General features: G+C 40.5%; 3 protein-coding genes across 9 annotated transcripts in view; 1 reads left to right on the top strand and 2 right to left on the bottom strand.

The window, feature by feature from the left end:
• Positions 1-627: 627 nt before the first annotated feature.
• Positions 628-1,516, bottom strand: LOC135712669 (malignant T-cell-amplified sequence 1 homolog). The gene is made up of 4 exons (XM_065235613.1): positions 1,415-1,516; positions 1,199-1,351; positions 822-1,124; positions 628-763 (listed from the first exon to the last, which is right to left on the bottom strand). Exons 1-4 carry the CDS (start codon positions 1,423-1,425, stop codon positions 682-684), a joined length of 549 nt encoding a protein of 182 aa, XP_065091685.1. The 5' UTR covers positions 1,426-1,516; the 3' UTR covers positions 628-681.
• A 1,007-nt stretch (positions 1,517-2,523) lies between these two features.
• LOC135712670 (uncharacterized) lies at positions 2,524-3,448 on the top strand. Its single transcript, XM_065235614.1, has 2 exons — positions 2,524-2,613; positions 3,001-3,448. Exons 1-2 carry the CDS (start codon positions 2,554-2,556, stop codon positions 3,427-3,429), a joined length of 489 nt encoding a protein of 162 aa, XP_065091686.1. The 5' UTR covers positions 2,524-2,553; the 3' UTR covers positions 3,430-3,448.
• A 6,055-nt stretch (positions 3,449-9,503) lies between these two features.
• The window catches only part of LOC135712667 (uncharacterized), a 269,423-nt gene continuing 262,980 nt past the window's right edge, over positions 9,504-15,946 (bottom strand). The window contains exon 7 of one of the 7 annotated variants that reach the window (XR_010518664.1): positions 9,504-10,659. Coding sequence is in view for 2 of the 7 variants with exons in the window: in XM_065235611.1 (XP_065091683.1) it covers positions 10,592-10,659 (68 nt within the window). In the remaining 5 variants the exon portion in view is untranslated. The remainder of the gene's footprint in view (positions 10,660-15,946) is intronic. The other 6 variants (XR_010518665.1, XR_010518661.1, XR_010518662.1 and 3 more) reach the window with 6 other exon arrangements.

Genomic DNA, 15,946 nt, shown 5'->3' with positions numbered 1-15,946 from the left:
GGTTCACACTGACAAAAAGTTCGGTTTCGCACTGGGTTGGAACTGGTGTTAACCACGATAATAAACGAATTCGCTATAAGAAGAGTAGCCTTCTCCCAATCTGGTATCACATCTGGTCTACTTTGTTTCCCTTGAAAAGAGGCATTGATTTGGACTGGATCTAATAGCATTGGGAGTTTTCCGATGTTGTTATAAGGCCTTCCAAAATCCGTACCACTCTTCGAGCACTTACGGTATAACCATAGAGGTAACAGTACCATTGCACCAACCGGTGGAAACCACCTAAGGTACACTGGGTGTAAACATCAGCAGTTCACTAAACCAAGAATATCAAATTTACTTTGGTACATTTATCAAAAGTTCAAATCTATTTCAACGCATTATTTTAGATAGTTATTAACAAATGTAATTTTCATTCTTCATTAAGCGAGGATTCTACGTAAGATGACAATGGCGACGAATACATTTACCTTCTAATAAAATACTGACTAATAAGGTTGTATTAATACAACTAAGAACCAAAGATGAGATTTGCGTGTTGGATATTCACATCGAAGCTTTATTAAATTTTATAGATAGACAGACCATTTAGTAAGTTGGTAGAATTGAACTTTTTGAAAGTTTCCATTTTCTTTTGCTTAGTAAGAGAACACAGCTCCCTGAGTGGACTAGTGTGGGCATTTACTTGACCGGTTTCATCTGCCAGAGACCGTCATTTAGATAGTGGCAGTTCTCCACGCCAACTCCCTTGTTGACCTTAGCTCTGAAAGAAGATTCGGAAATTAACGCATGTTTTAATCGCTGATAAGATTTTTTCTCACATATCATCCGTGGACAGCGTCGTCTGACCGATAGCCAGTGCATGGTTCTTCCCCTCGGCCATAATGGCCACCACCGTACCCTTGTCGACCTTGGTCATGCAGGCACCGGGCGAGGTCAGCCCAGGGCACATGATGTTGGCTCCGCTCAGCACAAACCGAATGGCACCCTTGTCCACCTGCTCCATCGGCAGGAAGAGTGGATACTTGTGGTAAAGTCGCAACGTGGGCATCCAGGAACCCTCCCGGTGCCGGAAAAACAACTGCTCGCCGACGCTGTTCACCAGGATTTCAATGTGGTCATGGCTGAAATGGAGCGGGTGGGCAGTTTGTCTGGTGAGAGCTTGAAATGCGGGAAGAAGACTTAGTGTCGAACTTACCATTTCACAATGCGAAACTGGTCCTTCTTGGGCAGCACAAGGTCGATGTGGCCTTCAACGTGCGGATATTGCTCGATAAGCTTGTTCCGGATGCCCTTCTGGACCGACGATTTCAGCTGCTGAACACCGGAGATGCTCTCCTTTTCGTCAAATCTGTGCAATAAAATCGGAATTGTTAAAGTGAAATCACCGCACTTATTTTGAATGACAACTCACTTTTTAAACATCCTAATCAACTAGATCTAAGGATTAGCCTAAGGAAATATCGGACTGACTAAATCAGTTTATTTTAAATAGTGAACAATGGAAAAGAGCTTGCTTCACAAAAATCTGTAAAACTCGCGATTTTTGTTTTCCTCGGCACGTTCAGCACCAAAGCGAATGCACGTTGTGACGTTTGTACACACAGAAAAATTAAACTACCCAAAGTTGGCGTTTTTTCTACCCTAATGTGAGATTAGCGACCGACAAACAGACATGGAACTTCAACTTAACTTTTGTTCGAAATTTGCTTAACGACGTGTTTGGGATGAAACGTTCGACTGTTTGGGTTATTGTTCGTTTATATTACTAGTTTATTAGAGATACCCTAATAAAAAAAACCGTAAACCAACGATAAACGAAATTAAATAACTATTCCACAAATGGTTTAGATGATACTCCGAACACGTTGTTTAAGCTAAATAAATGTAACAAATTTAGTAAGGCAGATATTCTCAATTTTTTCGAGTGAATTGAACTTACTTTTCTTAATGTTTTGCCGTAGTTACATAACATATGGTTTATTCAAATTTGAGTTACGTAAGGAATTTTACTCAGTTATATTAAAAGTAGAGTTACTCAGGCTGTTTTCCATTTTCTGAATCTTCACTTAAATTAAACAGATGACAAATTTTCAAATAAACCGGCTATTCTACCAGACTTATTTCTTGCAGAAAAGGAATCAAATTTTACAAAAATCTATTCGAAAAATTGGACAACTGAGATATTTTCCAACATTATAATTTATTTTCGAAGTGTCAAATTCAAGTTAAAATTCTCCAAATGGAACACAGCCTCAGTGCTATGAGTTACTTCACCTCTTACGAAACTGAGTATAATTTGAATGGAGAAAAAAGAGAGTGAGTCAACATGACATTGTCTCTGAGCTACTTCCGATGAGCGTGCGCTGTGTGATTCTACTGACGGACGGTATTGTAGAAGCCGGTTGAGCTCGACGACGTGAACTTAGACTAAACGCTTGTAAGGTTCCAAGCATCAGAATGTCTAGAAGTAAACAAAACAAAAGTGAAGTTAAAGCGGCTTTGAAATTATTTTGAATTTTTGCAAGCATTGCCTAGTTTTATATCGTAAAAATGGACATATTACATCCCCATATACTAAGTAAACAGCAGCTGTTGGATATTTTTCGGCAGGTGAGTCGATTTTTGCATAAATAAGATTTGTAAAAGTATCGGTAATGTTATAGCTCTTAACACAGCAAAAAAAGTTGTTGCATATTACATGGAAACTATTGCACCCAGGTCTTTCCGTCAGTTGTGTAATATTACGTTGTACGATGTACACAGTTTTTGCGAACACCGATGTAATGTAGTATTTTTTTGCAGTATACTTCAAAGTTTGATACATCGGCTTGAATTACGTCTGATCAGAACACACTTTTTTTTTGCTGTGTAAAGCTGTTTCTTGTATCATAACAAACAACAGTCAGACTTGTGAAATCACGGTTTATTCGATCCGTATTTATTTTCACCGTTGCTATAGTTCAATTCAGTTTCCTCAAAGACTGCTCTCAATTTCAGCGGCACATTATGATTCCCCGCTTGGAGGAATCGACCCGGGATGAACTGATAACCCTGTACATGAAATACCTTCTTCCTCAGCCACGAAGGGGGGCATCCTCCAGTACAAGCGAACAAAATTCCTCCCACCTGCAGCAGGATGTAGAGATGATAGATGCTTCCCCGAAATCCGTCACCAGTCGGAAATCGAGCTCCAACGTACGAAATCGGATCGTATACTCTGAGAGCCCGGTCGACAACGTTAGTCATGGGATGAAACGCATTAAACTTATTAGTAACATTAGCAACAGCATCAGTAGTGCAAATCCAAGCAGTCCCACTCCGGTCATAATTAAGCGAGCGCTCGAAATTAGTCCCAGTAAGAGTAACTGTAGTGGAAGCACGATGAGCTCAGCGCCTAGCAAGAGACAGAAGATAACGTGGCCATAGTCTACATGGCTAGCTGGAGCTTGATAACACAATAGTATTTTAATTGAACGCTTAAGAGGTAAATTTAAGTAATAAACTTGATTTTAATTGATATTTGCTTGTTTCAGGACTGATGGTTTTGAAGAACTTTTCCCTGAAACGTGTGTGGGGACCGGAAGGAGAGTTGCGCGATCGAAAACGTTTGTGACTTAACAACGTGTTTATTTCTCCCTTGTACCAAACATACTAACTAAAATCAACATGGTCGCTTTTGATGCAGGGGTGTATCCAGGTGCGTGCTGTTGTCCAGTGTTGGCAGTGCACACAACATAGTCCCCCCACCCCTCAATTACACCAGGAACCTGACTCTGTCCTGATGGTGTAATTTTGGTATTCTGATCTGGTGATGGATGTTCACTTATACTTTGATCGCAAATGAAAGTTGGTTTTAAGCGATCTATTGAAATCCTCTGTACCTTCCCATTGATTTTCACGTCCCTGTACTTCTCACATCGCTTCACTACTGCAATGGTTCTTCATACGGTTGCACCAGAGGCCTCTTGACTGCGTCGATCCTGATAAAGACGTGGCTGCACTTGTTAAGCTCGGGGTTCACGAACACGGCTGGTTTTGCATGGTGAGCAGGATCAACAGGTTTCAGCTTGCTAAACGTGTCTCGCAATTGTTTGGCGAAATCCGTTCTATCGATATCCTGACTTGAACGATCTAGAAACTAACCGGGAATCCGCAATGTTTGACCATACCCCAACTCCGCAACTGAACAATCAAAATCCGATCGGAAAGACGTACGCAATCCCGGCATTATCATCGGTAATTGATCACACCAGTGCTTCGAATCAACAGCCATTATTGCAGCTTTCAAGGTTCGATGAAATCGCTCCACCAAATCATTTGATTGTGAGTGGTATGCCGTTGTTCGGATGTGTTTGGAACCCATCGCTTTAGCTAATTCACGAAACAGCTCTGATTCGAATTGTGACTATTCGTGGTGAATCCGTGGTGACTGTTTCTGGTACGCCGAAACGAGAAATCCAGATAACACACAAAGCCCGAGCGACAGTCTCAGCAGTCATGTCTTGAAGTGATACGGCTTCAGGCCATCGAGAAAAACGGTCGATGATTGTTAGTAGATAGCGGTTGCCATTCGATGGTGGCAACGGTCCCACAATATCCACATGAACATGTCGAAAACGGCTGTTTGGCAGAGGAATACTCTGAAGAGGAGCTACTGTGTGGAGATCAATCTTGGAACGTTGGCATTGTAGGCAGTTCTGCACGAGTAACTTAATATCCTTGTTCATGTTCTTCCATACGAACCGATCCGCTACAAGTCGTCGAGAAGAACGCACTCCTGAATGAGCCAGACCATGGACATGTTGAAAAACCGCGTCACGATGCTGAGGTGGAACATGTGGTCTTACTTTGTTTTGTGACACATCACAATTCTTCGATACAATCGATGAAAATATTTACAATATTTGACAAATCTTAGGTAATCATGACAGCAGTTGGTCTCTTTTCTTCATTAATATTGTTTTCAATAATCAAACGTCATGATTACCTGGGTTTTGTCAAAAAAGGTAACAATTTACGTTGTTTGTACCAAAGAATACAGGGGTCTTGATGCTAAAGCTGTCTGACGCAATTCCAGTTACAACGCAGAAGACGAATCCAGCAAGCCTTGCAACTCGTTGTCAGCGACTTGATCAGCAGCAATTTTGTCGTAGTCAATCGGTGTGAGAAGAGAAATCGTTTCTGTTCTGGATAAGGCGCCTTCTACCACGTTGAACTGTCCGCTGATATGACAAATATTGTTCGAAAATTCCGAGATGAACCCCAAGTACCGCTCCTCGTGTGGAAGGCGAATGCTTGGACTTGAAGCCAAAGCGTGTGTTAACGGCATGTGCTCGGTGTAAATAACGAATCTCCTTCCTTCCAGCATATGATGAAAGTATTGCACCGACATCTTCATCGCTGTCAGCTCTCGGCCAAACGTTGAATATTTCACCTGAGCCGGCGAGAACTTTTCCGAATAGAAGACCAGTGGAACCCAGTTGCTGCCGTTGAACTGCTGTAGCACAGCGCCTGCTGCAGTATTTGATGCATCGATAAGTAAACTCAATGGTTTTGAGGAATCGGGATAATACAAAAGTGCGGTTTTCGCTAGAGAGATTTTGCATTGATCGAACGCTTTTCTGGCATTATCGGCCCAAGCTATTTTCCGACAATCGTTCTTTTTATTTCCAGGAATTAGGTTTCGGAGATTAGCCTGTAGATCAGACGCGTGCGCGACAAACCTCTTGTAACAGTTCAGTAATGCAAGGAATCGTCTCAATTATTTCACGGTGGAAGGGATTGGAAAGTCTGTAACTGCCTTGACTCTATCCGGCAAGGGGAGGATTCCATCCTTGTTCACCACGTATCCAAGAAAGTTGACACTACTGGAGTGACGACAAATGCCGAGATCGATCATAACCTGAAACTCTTTCTTGGCAGCACTCACCTTGTCCGGAGCCATTCAACGACACTTGTTTGCCACCGGTGGCCCTTTCGTCTGTATGTGATGAGTAACGTCGGGTTGCACTGCTGTTTTTATCATTGTCGGTATGGTGACTTCCTTAAATTCTGACAAAAGTTCTCGGAACGGATGATCTGCAGCAACTACTGTAACGCTGTGAACAGATGCCTCAGTCAAACCTCCAGTCAACGAAAGCTTAGTTAGACCATCCATAAGGCGCCGGTGTTTCAGGTCTACCAATATGCCGAACGTTGGGAGAAAGTCAGCACCGATAATAGCAACTCCCACATCTGTCCCGAGGAAAGGCCAAGTGAAGCGCCGACGTAGTCCTAAATCTGTTGTGACGTATCGTTTATCGTACACTTTAATTCTTGATCCATTCGCTTTGTGTAAAACGAACGGTGTTGCACCTTTGCTCCTGTCCTTGTTTGTTGCTGGAATTATCGATACATCCGAACCGGTATCGTTAAGAAATCTCATGTTGGATGAACGCCGTTTCGAGCGAACGAGATTCTAGTTTTTTGGATTTTACTTACAGGGCTCACGGCATATCAAAGTGGAACCAGCATATTTCGTCGTCTGTCACTCGACTTGATCTCGTTGTGTATCGACTTCTGGAAGTACCTCTCGACGATTTGAGGTTACGTATTTCTGCTGTCAATGCCGCAATTTGGCTTTGAAGCTCGGCGACGGCATCTGTTCCGGTGGAGCTGGTGGAGGCTGCGGCGACGTGTGACGATGGAGACTTAAGCATCACTGATATGTCAGCGAGAACGGCTTTGACACTCGGTGGCATCCGCTGGAGGAACAGCATTTTCAGCAAATCATCCGTAACATTCAGGTCCGCAGCAAGTTCCTACATTTTCGCCAGAAGATGTGTAGGACGCATGTCTCCGAGGTCGCAAGCGCCCAAAAGTCGCTCCAATCTTCCTTGCGTTGACACTTGGAATCGGGAAATCAAACGCTGCTTGATGGTTTCGTCTAGGGTTTCGTATTTGTTTTCCTCCGGTGGGGTCGTGACCAAGTCCGCTACATGGCATATGACAGACTGGTCAATTTTCGCGACGATATGATAGAACTTGGTGTGATCCCGTACCACGTTAGCCAGAGCAAACTGTGCTTCGGCCTGCGCGAACCAAATCACGGGTCATTCTTCCCGAAATCTGGAAGTTTGACTGCAACTCCAGCGGTAACAGCAGCGTTTTCCTCCGTCATTTTCGAATCTGCGACGATAGCGATCGGCTTTCGATTTTCGTTGTTTTCCGCGTCGCGATATCACGCCGGGGTCACCAATGTGGGGACCGGAAGGAGAATTCCGCGATAGAATAAACCGAAAACGTTTGTGACTTTACAACGTGTTTATTTCTCCCTTGTTCCAAGCTTACTCACTAAAATCAACATGGTCGCTTTTGATGCAGGGATGTATCCAGGTGCGTGCTGTTGTCCAGTGTTGGCAGTGCACACCACACGTTTCTTGGACCAAGATCACTGTGAGACGACGTAGAAAGAGTTTTTGGTTTGCGTTTGAAAAATCTGACAGATTCATAGGAAGTCGGTGATTGGCAGTTTTGACGTCAAGTTGTACATTGGACGATTTTTCTCAATGACATAATCAATGAGTGTTACATTGGAAGTTTTGTTCTACATGATACTAGATTCCCTTTCACAGATTTCAGAATAGAGTACCTAACCTTTGCCATGCCCCGCCTTTAGAAAATAAGCACCATCATGTTAGGCAGTTCAAATTTCCGAAGTAACAACCACGTACCCGTCTCTTCAAACTGTACATTGGATAATTTTTGACATATGATTATCTTAAACCAGGGCCCCACAAAGTCACTTTCAATCGAAAATCGTCAAACGACGATAAAGCTATCAGCCATCACTTTCAATTGAAAGTCATTATGTCTTCTCTTCGAACAGATCCCCGTCAACATCAACAGAACCACTTTCGATCAGTTTTCATGCTGTTTGTCTTTAAATCCAAGATGGCGGCTTTGGTTCAGAAAAACTGTGAAATACTGTCAAATATCGATCAATGTGGGTTTTTTGGAATCGGGTTGACATCTAGAAGCCAGAAATCGATGTCCGACACCATCTTGAAATTCAATCGCGCTCGCCGGATAACTGATTCGAATTCGAAAGATATTGAAAAGTGTTCTATGGAAACGTAATACCGTAATACTTACCTCATTTGCCAGTTGTTGTGTCCAATTCGATTAAGTGGTAGCTGAGAAATTTTTGGATTTCAAGATAGCGTCGGACATTGATTTTCGGTCTTCATACGTCACCCCGATTCCGTAAATAGCCGTATTGTACAGCATTTTCCACAATCAGACGCCGCCATCTTGGATTTCATTTGTTAAAAAGTGTGATAAAAGTTTCCATCAAATCCTCTTGGTGTCTTCGATGCACTTATTCCTTATGATGCAAACAACAAGTGTTCGAAAAACGCCAAAACGTTTTGACCGAAACATGACCTTTAAACACACTCTGCATTTTTGAGGCAGACCAGATCAAAATTTTGAAATATTGGTTCTCATAGCGGTTGAAGGGTATTTTGGGGGTTGTAAAATCTAACTTGTGCCTTCTCTCGCTGGCCCTTAAAATCCCGAGAGCTCCGTGAAAGCGTCCGTACCGAACAATCGTCTATACTAGAATAAAATAACTCTAAACTCAGCATTGCTGCCGAAGTGCCGAACCCAACACCCCGATCATATCGTGTTTCCCGAACAGCTGTCATTCGCTCTTACAGTGTGACCAGCTTAACTCGTTATCCCAACTCGTGGGGTTACCAATAACGCTATGTTACCCATCGTTACAGGGGTGTCGAAGAATGCATTTGATGTGTTTAACACAATGTAGCAGAGTGACTGCCCCTTGGTTTGATTGCAAATGACAAGAACAGGATGAAACATAGAGCAACAATGTTCAATATTTCGAAGCAATTATAAGGATTTGCTCGTTTTCTTTCTCTTCTAAATATTCACCCCTATTCTGTATTTCGTTCGAAACGAAATTCTCATACAAATAAAAATTTGTGTATGAGAATTTCGTTTTGAACGAAATATAGAATAGGGATGATTAAGCCAATCGGGAGGGACAAATTTCTGGATAGAAAAAAAACTGCTACCCTAGAATTAAATTCATTAAAATAACTCTGTTTTATTCCAATCTCATTTCATTTCTTCATCTTCTTTTTTTTTATCTAAATCAGGACGATCTATTCAATCTTTCTTCTCACTTCCAAACTTCGCTTCCATTCCCACTGTTAACATCTATGTCACGTTTGTTTTAAATTTAAATTTTTATCGGGTTTCGCATCTTGCTCGGTTTAAAGTTATCTCCTCTACATCAAAGTTTAAATTAACTTATCTATACATTACACAGCAACAACGGTCCAAAAAACTGGAAAGTCAAATCTCAATCAAATCAACCTTGCTCATCTCTCGCACGCCGCAAACGGTTTGACTTTCGACGTGGCTTGCTTCCTCTATCGATCACGTCTCAGTTAGACACTCTCTGTTTCTCTTATCTGATGGAAGTTAACTTTATCCTATTAGTTAATTTTGTGTTGTGATCTTGTTATTTTATTTTATCGTTCCTTTTCTGTTGGTTTAGAGTTTTCTTTTTAGGTCACCTATCTAATGTTATCAACAAGTTCATTGTTTGCCATACTATCACACTACACTTTGTCCTAACATTATTCTTTAGTTTACTGCGTTTAGTAGTACGTACTAAGAGTGTGTGTTTTTGTTCATTCGACGACTAAAATGGTTCACATCAAACACAATCCCATATCGATATATGATGTAGAGTTTCGCTTTCATTGTAGTCAGGTTCAACTTTTCTAGGAAAATAAAACTCATCCTCATCCTGTTCGTCGTTCGCTAAATCTAAAATGCTATTTTGTTGTGTTTGTATTGTACACAATAACCTCAAACATCAAGAGTTTTTATTTTTGTTTTACTGCTTCAACAATATCCTATAGGGGTTCTGTTTTTATTTTTTGGTTTCAATTTGTTGCTCTAATTGTTTTTTTGCAATTCAGTTATTTACATGTTTTTGTTTCGTTCTAAATGTCCTTTGATTGAGAAACAACAGCTTCATTTCTGGTTAGATTGAAATTTGTTAAATTACTAGGTGTATTTTCCCATCTAGGTGCAGACGAAAAGCAATAAATAGATCGGAGCAGATTTTATGTTTAACTCAAAATCACTATTTAGTAAGGCTTTCACATTCAAGTAGGACCAAGTTATTTGTTTTGCACATCATTAAACCTCCGTACAACACAGAACGCTGAAACTAAGCTGACATTCACTGTGAGTAAGTTGCGCTCGTCGGTGCACCAATATTCCGAAACTACATCCTATTCTCAATTTAAAAGCACAGTTTTTTCGAACTTTACTCTACTATCTAAGTGTGGAAAATAAACGCAACTTTGCAGCAACATTACAAACTATATCCTATTGTTTTATTCTCAGACCTAAACCTGGTTCCGGTGTGTCCGCCCTGTCGGAACGAAATCGACTCTTTTCAGTTGCCGCCGTTCTGCTCCTCAAGCCGCGTCCAATCCACGTCCAGCGGAATGATGCTCCGGAGTGGATCCACTTGGTAGTAGGGGGCACACCGCCAGGCCTAATATTAGACGGCCGTCTCGTGGTCCGCTTCGTCGATCCGGCCGAGGCGCCACGCGTTCGGGTCCGCTGCTGCTTTAAGGGGGGGCGAAGGATAAAAGTGGTGCAAAGTGAGTATCTTAAATTGTATTTTTGATAAGAATGTGGTTGATCATTCACAGGATGCATTATATTTATGAGTTCAGACAGTTTTCTAGGACAGTTATCATGCAAAGGTATATTTATGGTAGAAGGGCAGCACCCAACAATTTTAGCTGCAGAATAGCTTATACAGGCAAATATTAGCTGTATAAGCCAATTTTTTGCTGTATAAGCTAATCTGCAGCTAAAATTGTTAGTTGGGCAGCTGCTAGAGGACAAAAGACAAAGTCAGTCAAGTTGAAGTTTAAAATCTTGACGCTCGCTGGATTGATTGCAGAATCGAATGGCTAAGTAAATTCCTCCTTTCAAAGTAACATCTTCCATATATGTATAGAGTTTTCCGAAAAATTCTTTCATCAAAGAGTCGATTACGAGGTCCAACAGACACTCACCATCCGACTACGGAGGCTAAGTCGAACGAGCTAGTCTCATCTCCGCAGTTCATTAACAAACAGGACCAAATAGTACCACCTACTACAGAGGTGCTCCACCTATCCCACAAAACGGACCATACCAATGTTTTGTAATAATCAGGCTTGCTAAAACTCCTCAAACTCACTGGAGGTTTTTAAACACACTTGTCCTGCGAGTTTAGCCAGCCCTCACCTCGAGTGAGTGGCGGCAGGAATATGGAAGTAAGTAAACGAACAGGGTTATTCTTGGTTATTCTGCGTGGCGAATAAGGTGAGGTGACTCGAGTCACTCGTGCCACCCGATTCCAGCTGGCGAGTGAGGTGAGAAAAGTCACTTGGGATGAACCCGACGAACTCTCACCTTATTTTCACAATCGTATTTCAGTGACAAAAGTCGTAACCTTCGCTGCAGTCGACTGGATGGAAACCGTTGGAGTTATATAATCGATGGTTGCAGTTTTCGGTAATTTATTACTTCTAAATTTGTTTCAATCAACTTTTTTATTGTTTCCAGCCAATTCGGCTTCCTCAATATAGGTATTTTTGGAGTCGAGGTGACGTGTAGGGGCAGGAAACCCATGTCTGACGCCATTTTTAATAACATGTGGCGGCTTCCAGTCGGAGAAAAACTTGAAAATTCTGTGAAATACCCCTCAATATGGGTATTTTTAGAATTGGGGTGACTTGTAGGGACCAAAATCGATGTCTGACTCCATTTTGAATTCAATATGGCGGCTTCCGGTGGGAGAAAAACTGGTAATTACTGCCAAATTACCCACAGTATGAGTATTTTTAGAATTGAAGTGACGTGTATGGACCGCGCATCGATGTCTGAGGCCATTTTGAAATTCAAGATGGCGGCTTCCGGTTAGAGAAAAACTTGTAAATTCTGTCAAATACACAAAACTGATATTTTTGGAGTCGGGTGACGTGTAGGAACAGAAAATCGATATTTGAGGCCATTTCTAAATTCAAGATGGCTTTCGATTGGAGAAAAACTTGAAAATTCTGTCAAATACCCCTCAATATGGATAATTTTAGAATTGGGGTGACGTATAGGGACTGAAAATTGATGTCTGACGCCATTTTGAAATATGGCGGCTTCCAGTTGGAGAAAAACTGGGAATTCCTGCTAAATTACCCATAGTCGAGTATTTTTGGAATCTTGGTGACGTGTAGGGTCCAGAAATCGATGTCTGAGGCTATTATGAAATTTAAGATGGTGGCTTCCGGTTGATGACTTTAAAATTCTGTCAAATACTCCACAATATGCGAGAGGAGCGACTCTATCTGCGATGTAGGAAAAATTGTATTTTGCTGCGCGCACCCTGAGTAGATGCAAGTAAATGCGAGCATTGAAAGAATTTTTTTCGAAGATTGATTCTCTAGTGTGAAATATGTTGAGCATCTAGAATTGACATTTATATGTGTCGTCCCCTCGACAATATGGGTATTTTTGGAATCGGGATGACGTGTAGAGTTTGGAAATTCATGTCTGACGCTATGTTGAAATCCAAGATGGTAGCTTCCGGTAGAAGAAAAACTTGGAAACACAGTCAAATACACCACAATATGAGTATTTTTGCAATCGGGGTGACATGTAGGGTCCGCAACCATGTCTGATGCTATTTTGAAATTCAATATGGTGGCTTCCGGTTACAGAAAAACAGAAACATACAGGCAGATTTTTTGTCCATACACGTCACTCCGATTTCAAAAATACCCATATTGAGGGGTATTGGACAGAATTTCCAAGTTTTCCTCTAACGGAAAGCCACCATATTGAATTCAAAATGTCGTCAGTCCTGGAGTTTTGGTCTCTACACATCACCACGATTGCAAAAATACCCGTATTGAGGGGTATTTCATAGCATTTTTCAATTTATATGTAACTGGAAGCCGCCATCCTGAATTAATAAAAGGCATTAGTTTTCGGTCCCTACACGTCACCAAGATTCCTAAAATACTCATAGGGTGGTGTATTTGATATAATATCCCAGTTTTGACGTAGGACTACGTCTTTCGGGAAGATGGGGGTACACTTTATGAAAACCGACAAATGAAATTATGAAAGATTTTGAACGTTAATAACTTAGCTACCCCTGCACCAATTAATCATTTTGTTCGTCCATTTTCCACAGAGATGGCGCTGTTCCGCTGGTAGGAAGTGATAAAAATCCCCATATAAAAATTGAGAGAAGTGGGAATAATTCGCTTTCGGTGCATATTCAGGTCAAAAAAAGTGAACGACACCCTAAATAAATTAGTCAGGGGCTTTTGTCGTTCAGTTTTTTTCCCGGGAATTAATGCTAAACAAGCTACAATTAAATAAAAATGATTTTTCCCCATACAATTTTACCTGCTTTACTACCAGTCCCCAGAGAGCCAAAAAATTTCAAATTTGAGAGAGAAATTCTCTCTCACGAGCTCAATCTCTCAACATGCCATGTATTTTGTTGACACTCGATTTGTGATTTCCCTTTCACAGATTACAAAATAGAGTACCTGACACTACAAAACATGTCTGGTACCTCTATATATGCATTTGCTTTAACATTTGAAGTCCCTCCTTTTTTACATATTCTGCGCAAAAGATACTTTATGCCCCGCCCCATACATAAAATTCGGCGGGAAATTCTGTGAGGGGTGAGCTATTTTGTGTGCAGAATGTGTAAAAAAGGAGGATGTTCGCGACGCGAAGACTTTGAAAAACTTTGTTCAGCACTTATTGAACAAATGAACGCGAAGGATAGACGTTCGCGGCGAACGGTTTTTAATGGTGCGCTCAATCCGTCAGGATTGCTTAGACACAACTTTCAATTCTCAATTATATTAAAGTTCTTTTAAACTTATAGGATAGTTGCTCTACCAAAGTGAGAGCTTATTCCTATATCTGAATAATTAGAAACTTTAACAAACTGAAAAAAGTATCTTAGCATCAAGATCAACCTTCAATTCAACTCAAAGGCTAAGACCTCACTAAAACGTAGGCTTGTGCTTCTTCGACGAATGAATTGAAACGATACCTGATGAAAACACTTACGAAAGGGATTGTTCGGACTTCACAAATGGACCGATTGAGCCTTACCAACGAACTAACTTTATTTAACAATTCATTTTCCTTATATAGCTAATCTTAAACCTAAAAAGTTTAACAGGTAAAATCTAATGGGTGATCTAGTCCTTCGTATAATGTGTCGTAGGTAAATTCTCTGCTATGTTTTTCTATGGCACATTTCCATCTTCTGGGGTTTTTCCAACAATCTTTATTTACGACACATTTCCTTCTTCTAGGCAGGTAATCACTTCATTCTTTAAAAGTTACCAGGTAATGCGCATAGAGAAATATTTATTGCTTGCGCTTTTGTTGCCTGCGCCTAGCTGGTGATATGTTTATTATTTTTATTTCAAAGAGAGGTGAAAACAATAATCATTATTTTGAATAGAACTAATTAATTCGTCGCGTTCCCAACAGAGGAACTTCGAATAATAATCTAAATGCATATATAGAGGTACCAGACATGTTTTGCACTGCAGTGTCCTCTGTGAACAATTATAGGAAAACAGATTGTGTCTAGTTTCCGATAGATGTCACCGCAAACAAGAGCAGTGACATCTGATGGAACATGAATGCAGAAGCTTGACAAAATGATTAATTTCAAATAAATTATCACCAATCGATCAGAAACATTTCTACGCAGCGATAACAATGCTTTTGACTGTTGATTATCAAATTGAAACTATTGAAAAAGTGGTAAATTTCAAGCATTATCCAAAAGTTTCGACATAACTAACAAATCCACCAATTACGTATATGCATATGCTGCTTCTCCAACACAGTCATCAGAGAATGGTTCCTAGATGAAACAAGTCGAAGTGACATTCGCCTCCGATCTTCGGGCGTGTACGAATAGGGAGGATGCAATTGCGGAACATTTTGCTGCCAATTCAGAACCATACGCCCCCAACGACCACATAAAATCCTCCTTTTTTTCTTGGATTTATTTTCCGTCGATCTTGTTTTCCGTGCTGAGCATCAATGCTACACACACCTGAACCCTACACTGCAAATACAATTCACGTAATATTCACCTGAAAAGGTACGTAGATATTTTCCATCATACTTTTCAGGTGAATATTACATGTTTTGGGAATGAAATGCTGTTTCAAGTGATTCATATGAAAATCAAGTGATTTTTACGTAAATTTTATCGGCCGTTCCGATGATTGTCAAATTAGCTTCACTTAAAAGTTACGTGAATTGTTTAGTAATCGTCACTGGATTTTGTAGTAATATTTATGTGAATTTGTGGTATGTTTCATGTGTTTTAATACAGTGGTATTGCATTATTTCATCCGGATTTTTTTTTTAAATAAAATTTGACTTATTTGTTAAATTTTTACTTTATTATAATTTACATAAAACTGTTTTTTTAGTAACTATCATGTGTATCAAACTTATTGTTAATTCTATACCCTGTTGCACTGGCTGTAGTTAAGTTGATTGTTTTGCATTTGTTTGCTCCACAATGCTCTATAAAAATTGCTGCTTCTGAATAAAGTTATAGTTGGTTATTGGTTTATTTAAAACATTAAGTTTGATTCTTACATTTATTTTCCTCCAACAGCTGATGACTTCGAAAAGGACATCATGTCTCCAATAGACGTCTTTTTGTTGTAAGCACTCCTGTAGTTCAGCGATTAAGCTTGTGAGGAGGACTGCTCAATCCGATTTTACACTCTTCAATTTATTTTGGGTATTGAAAATCAGGATTCATATAATCAAACTTACGCTCAAAAACATTAAA

The sequence above is a fragment of the Ochlerotatus camptorhynchus genome, unplaced genomic scaffold (genome assembly GCF_037179485.1).
Source record: "Ochlerotatus camptorhynchus isolate MF236.1 unplaced genomic scaffold, CSIRO-AGI_Acam_v1.1 ptg000500l, whole genome shotgun sequence".
Taxonomy (NCBI): Eukaryota; Metazoa; Arthropoda; class Insecta; order Diptera; family Culicidae; genus Ochlerotatus; species Ochlerotatus camptorhynchus.
The sequence above is the reverse complement of the archived record's forward strand: the minus strand, read 5'-3'. Positions and strand labels throughout refer to the sequence as shown.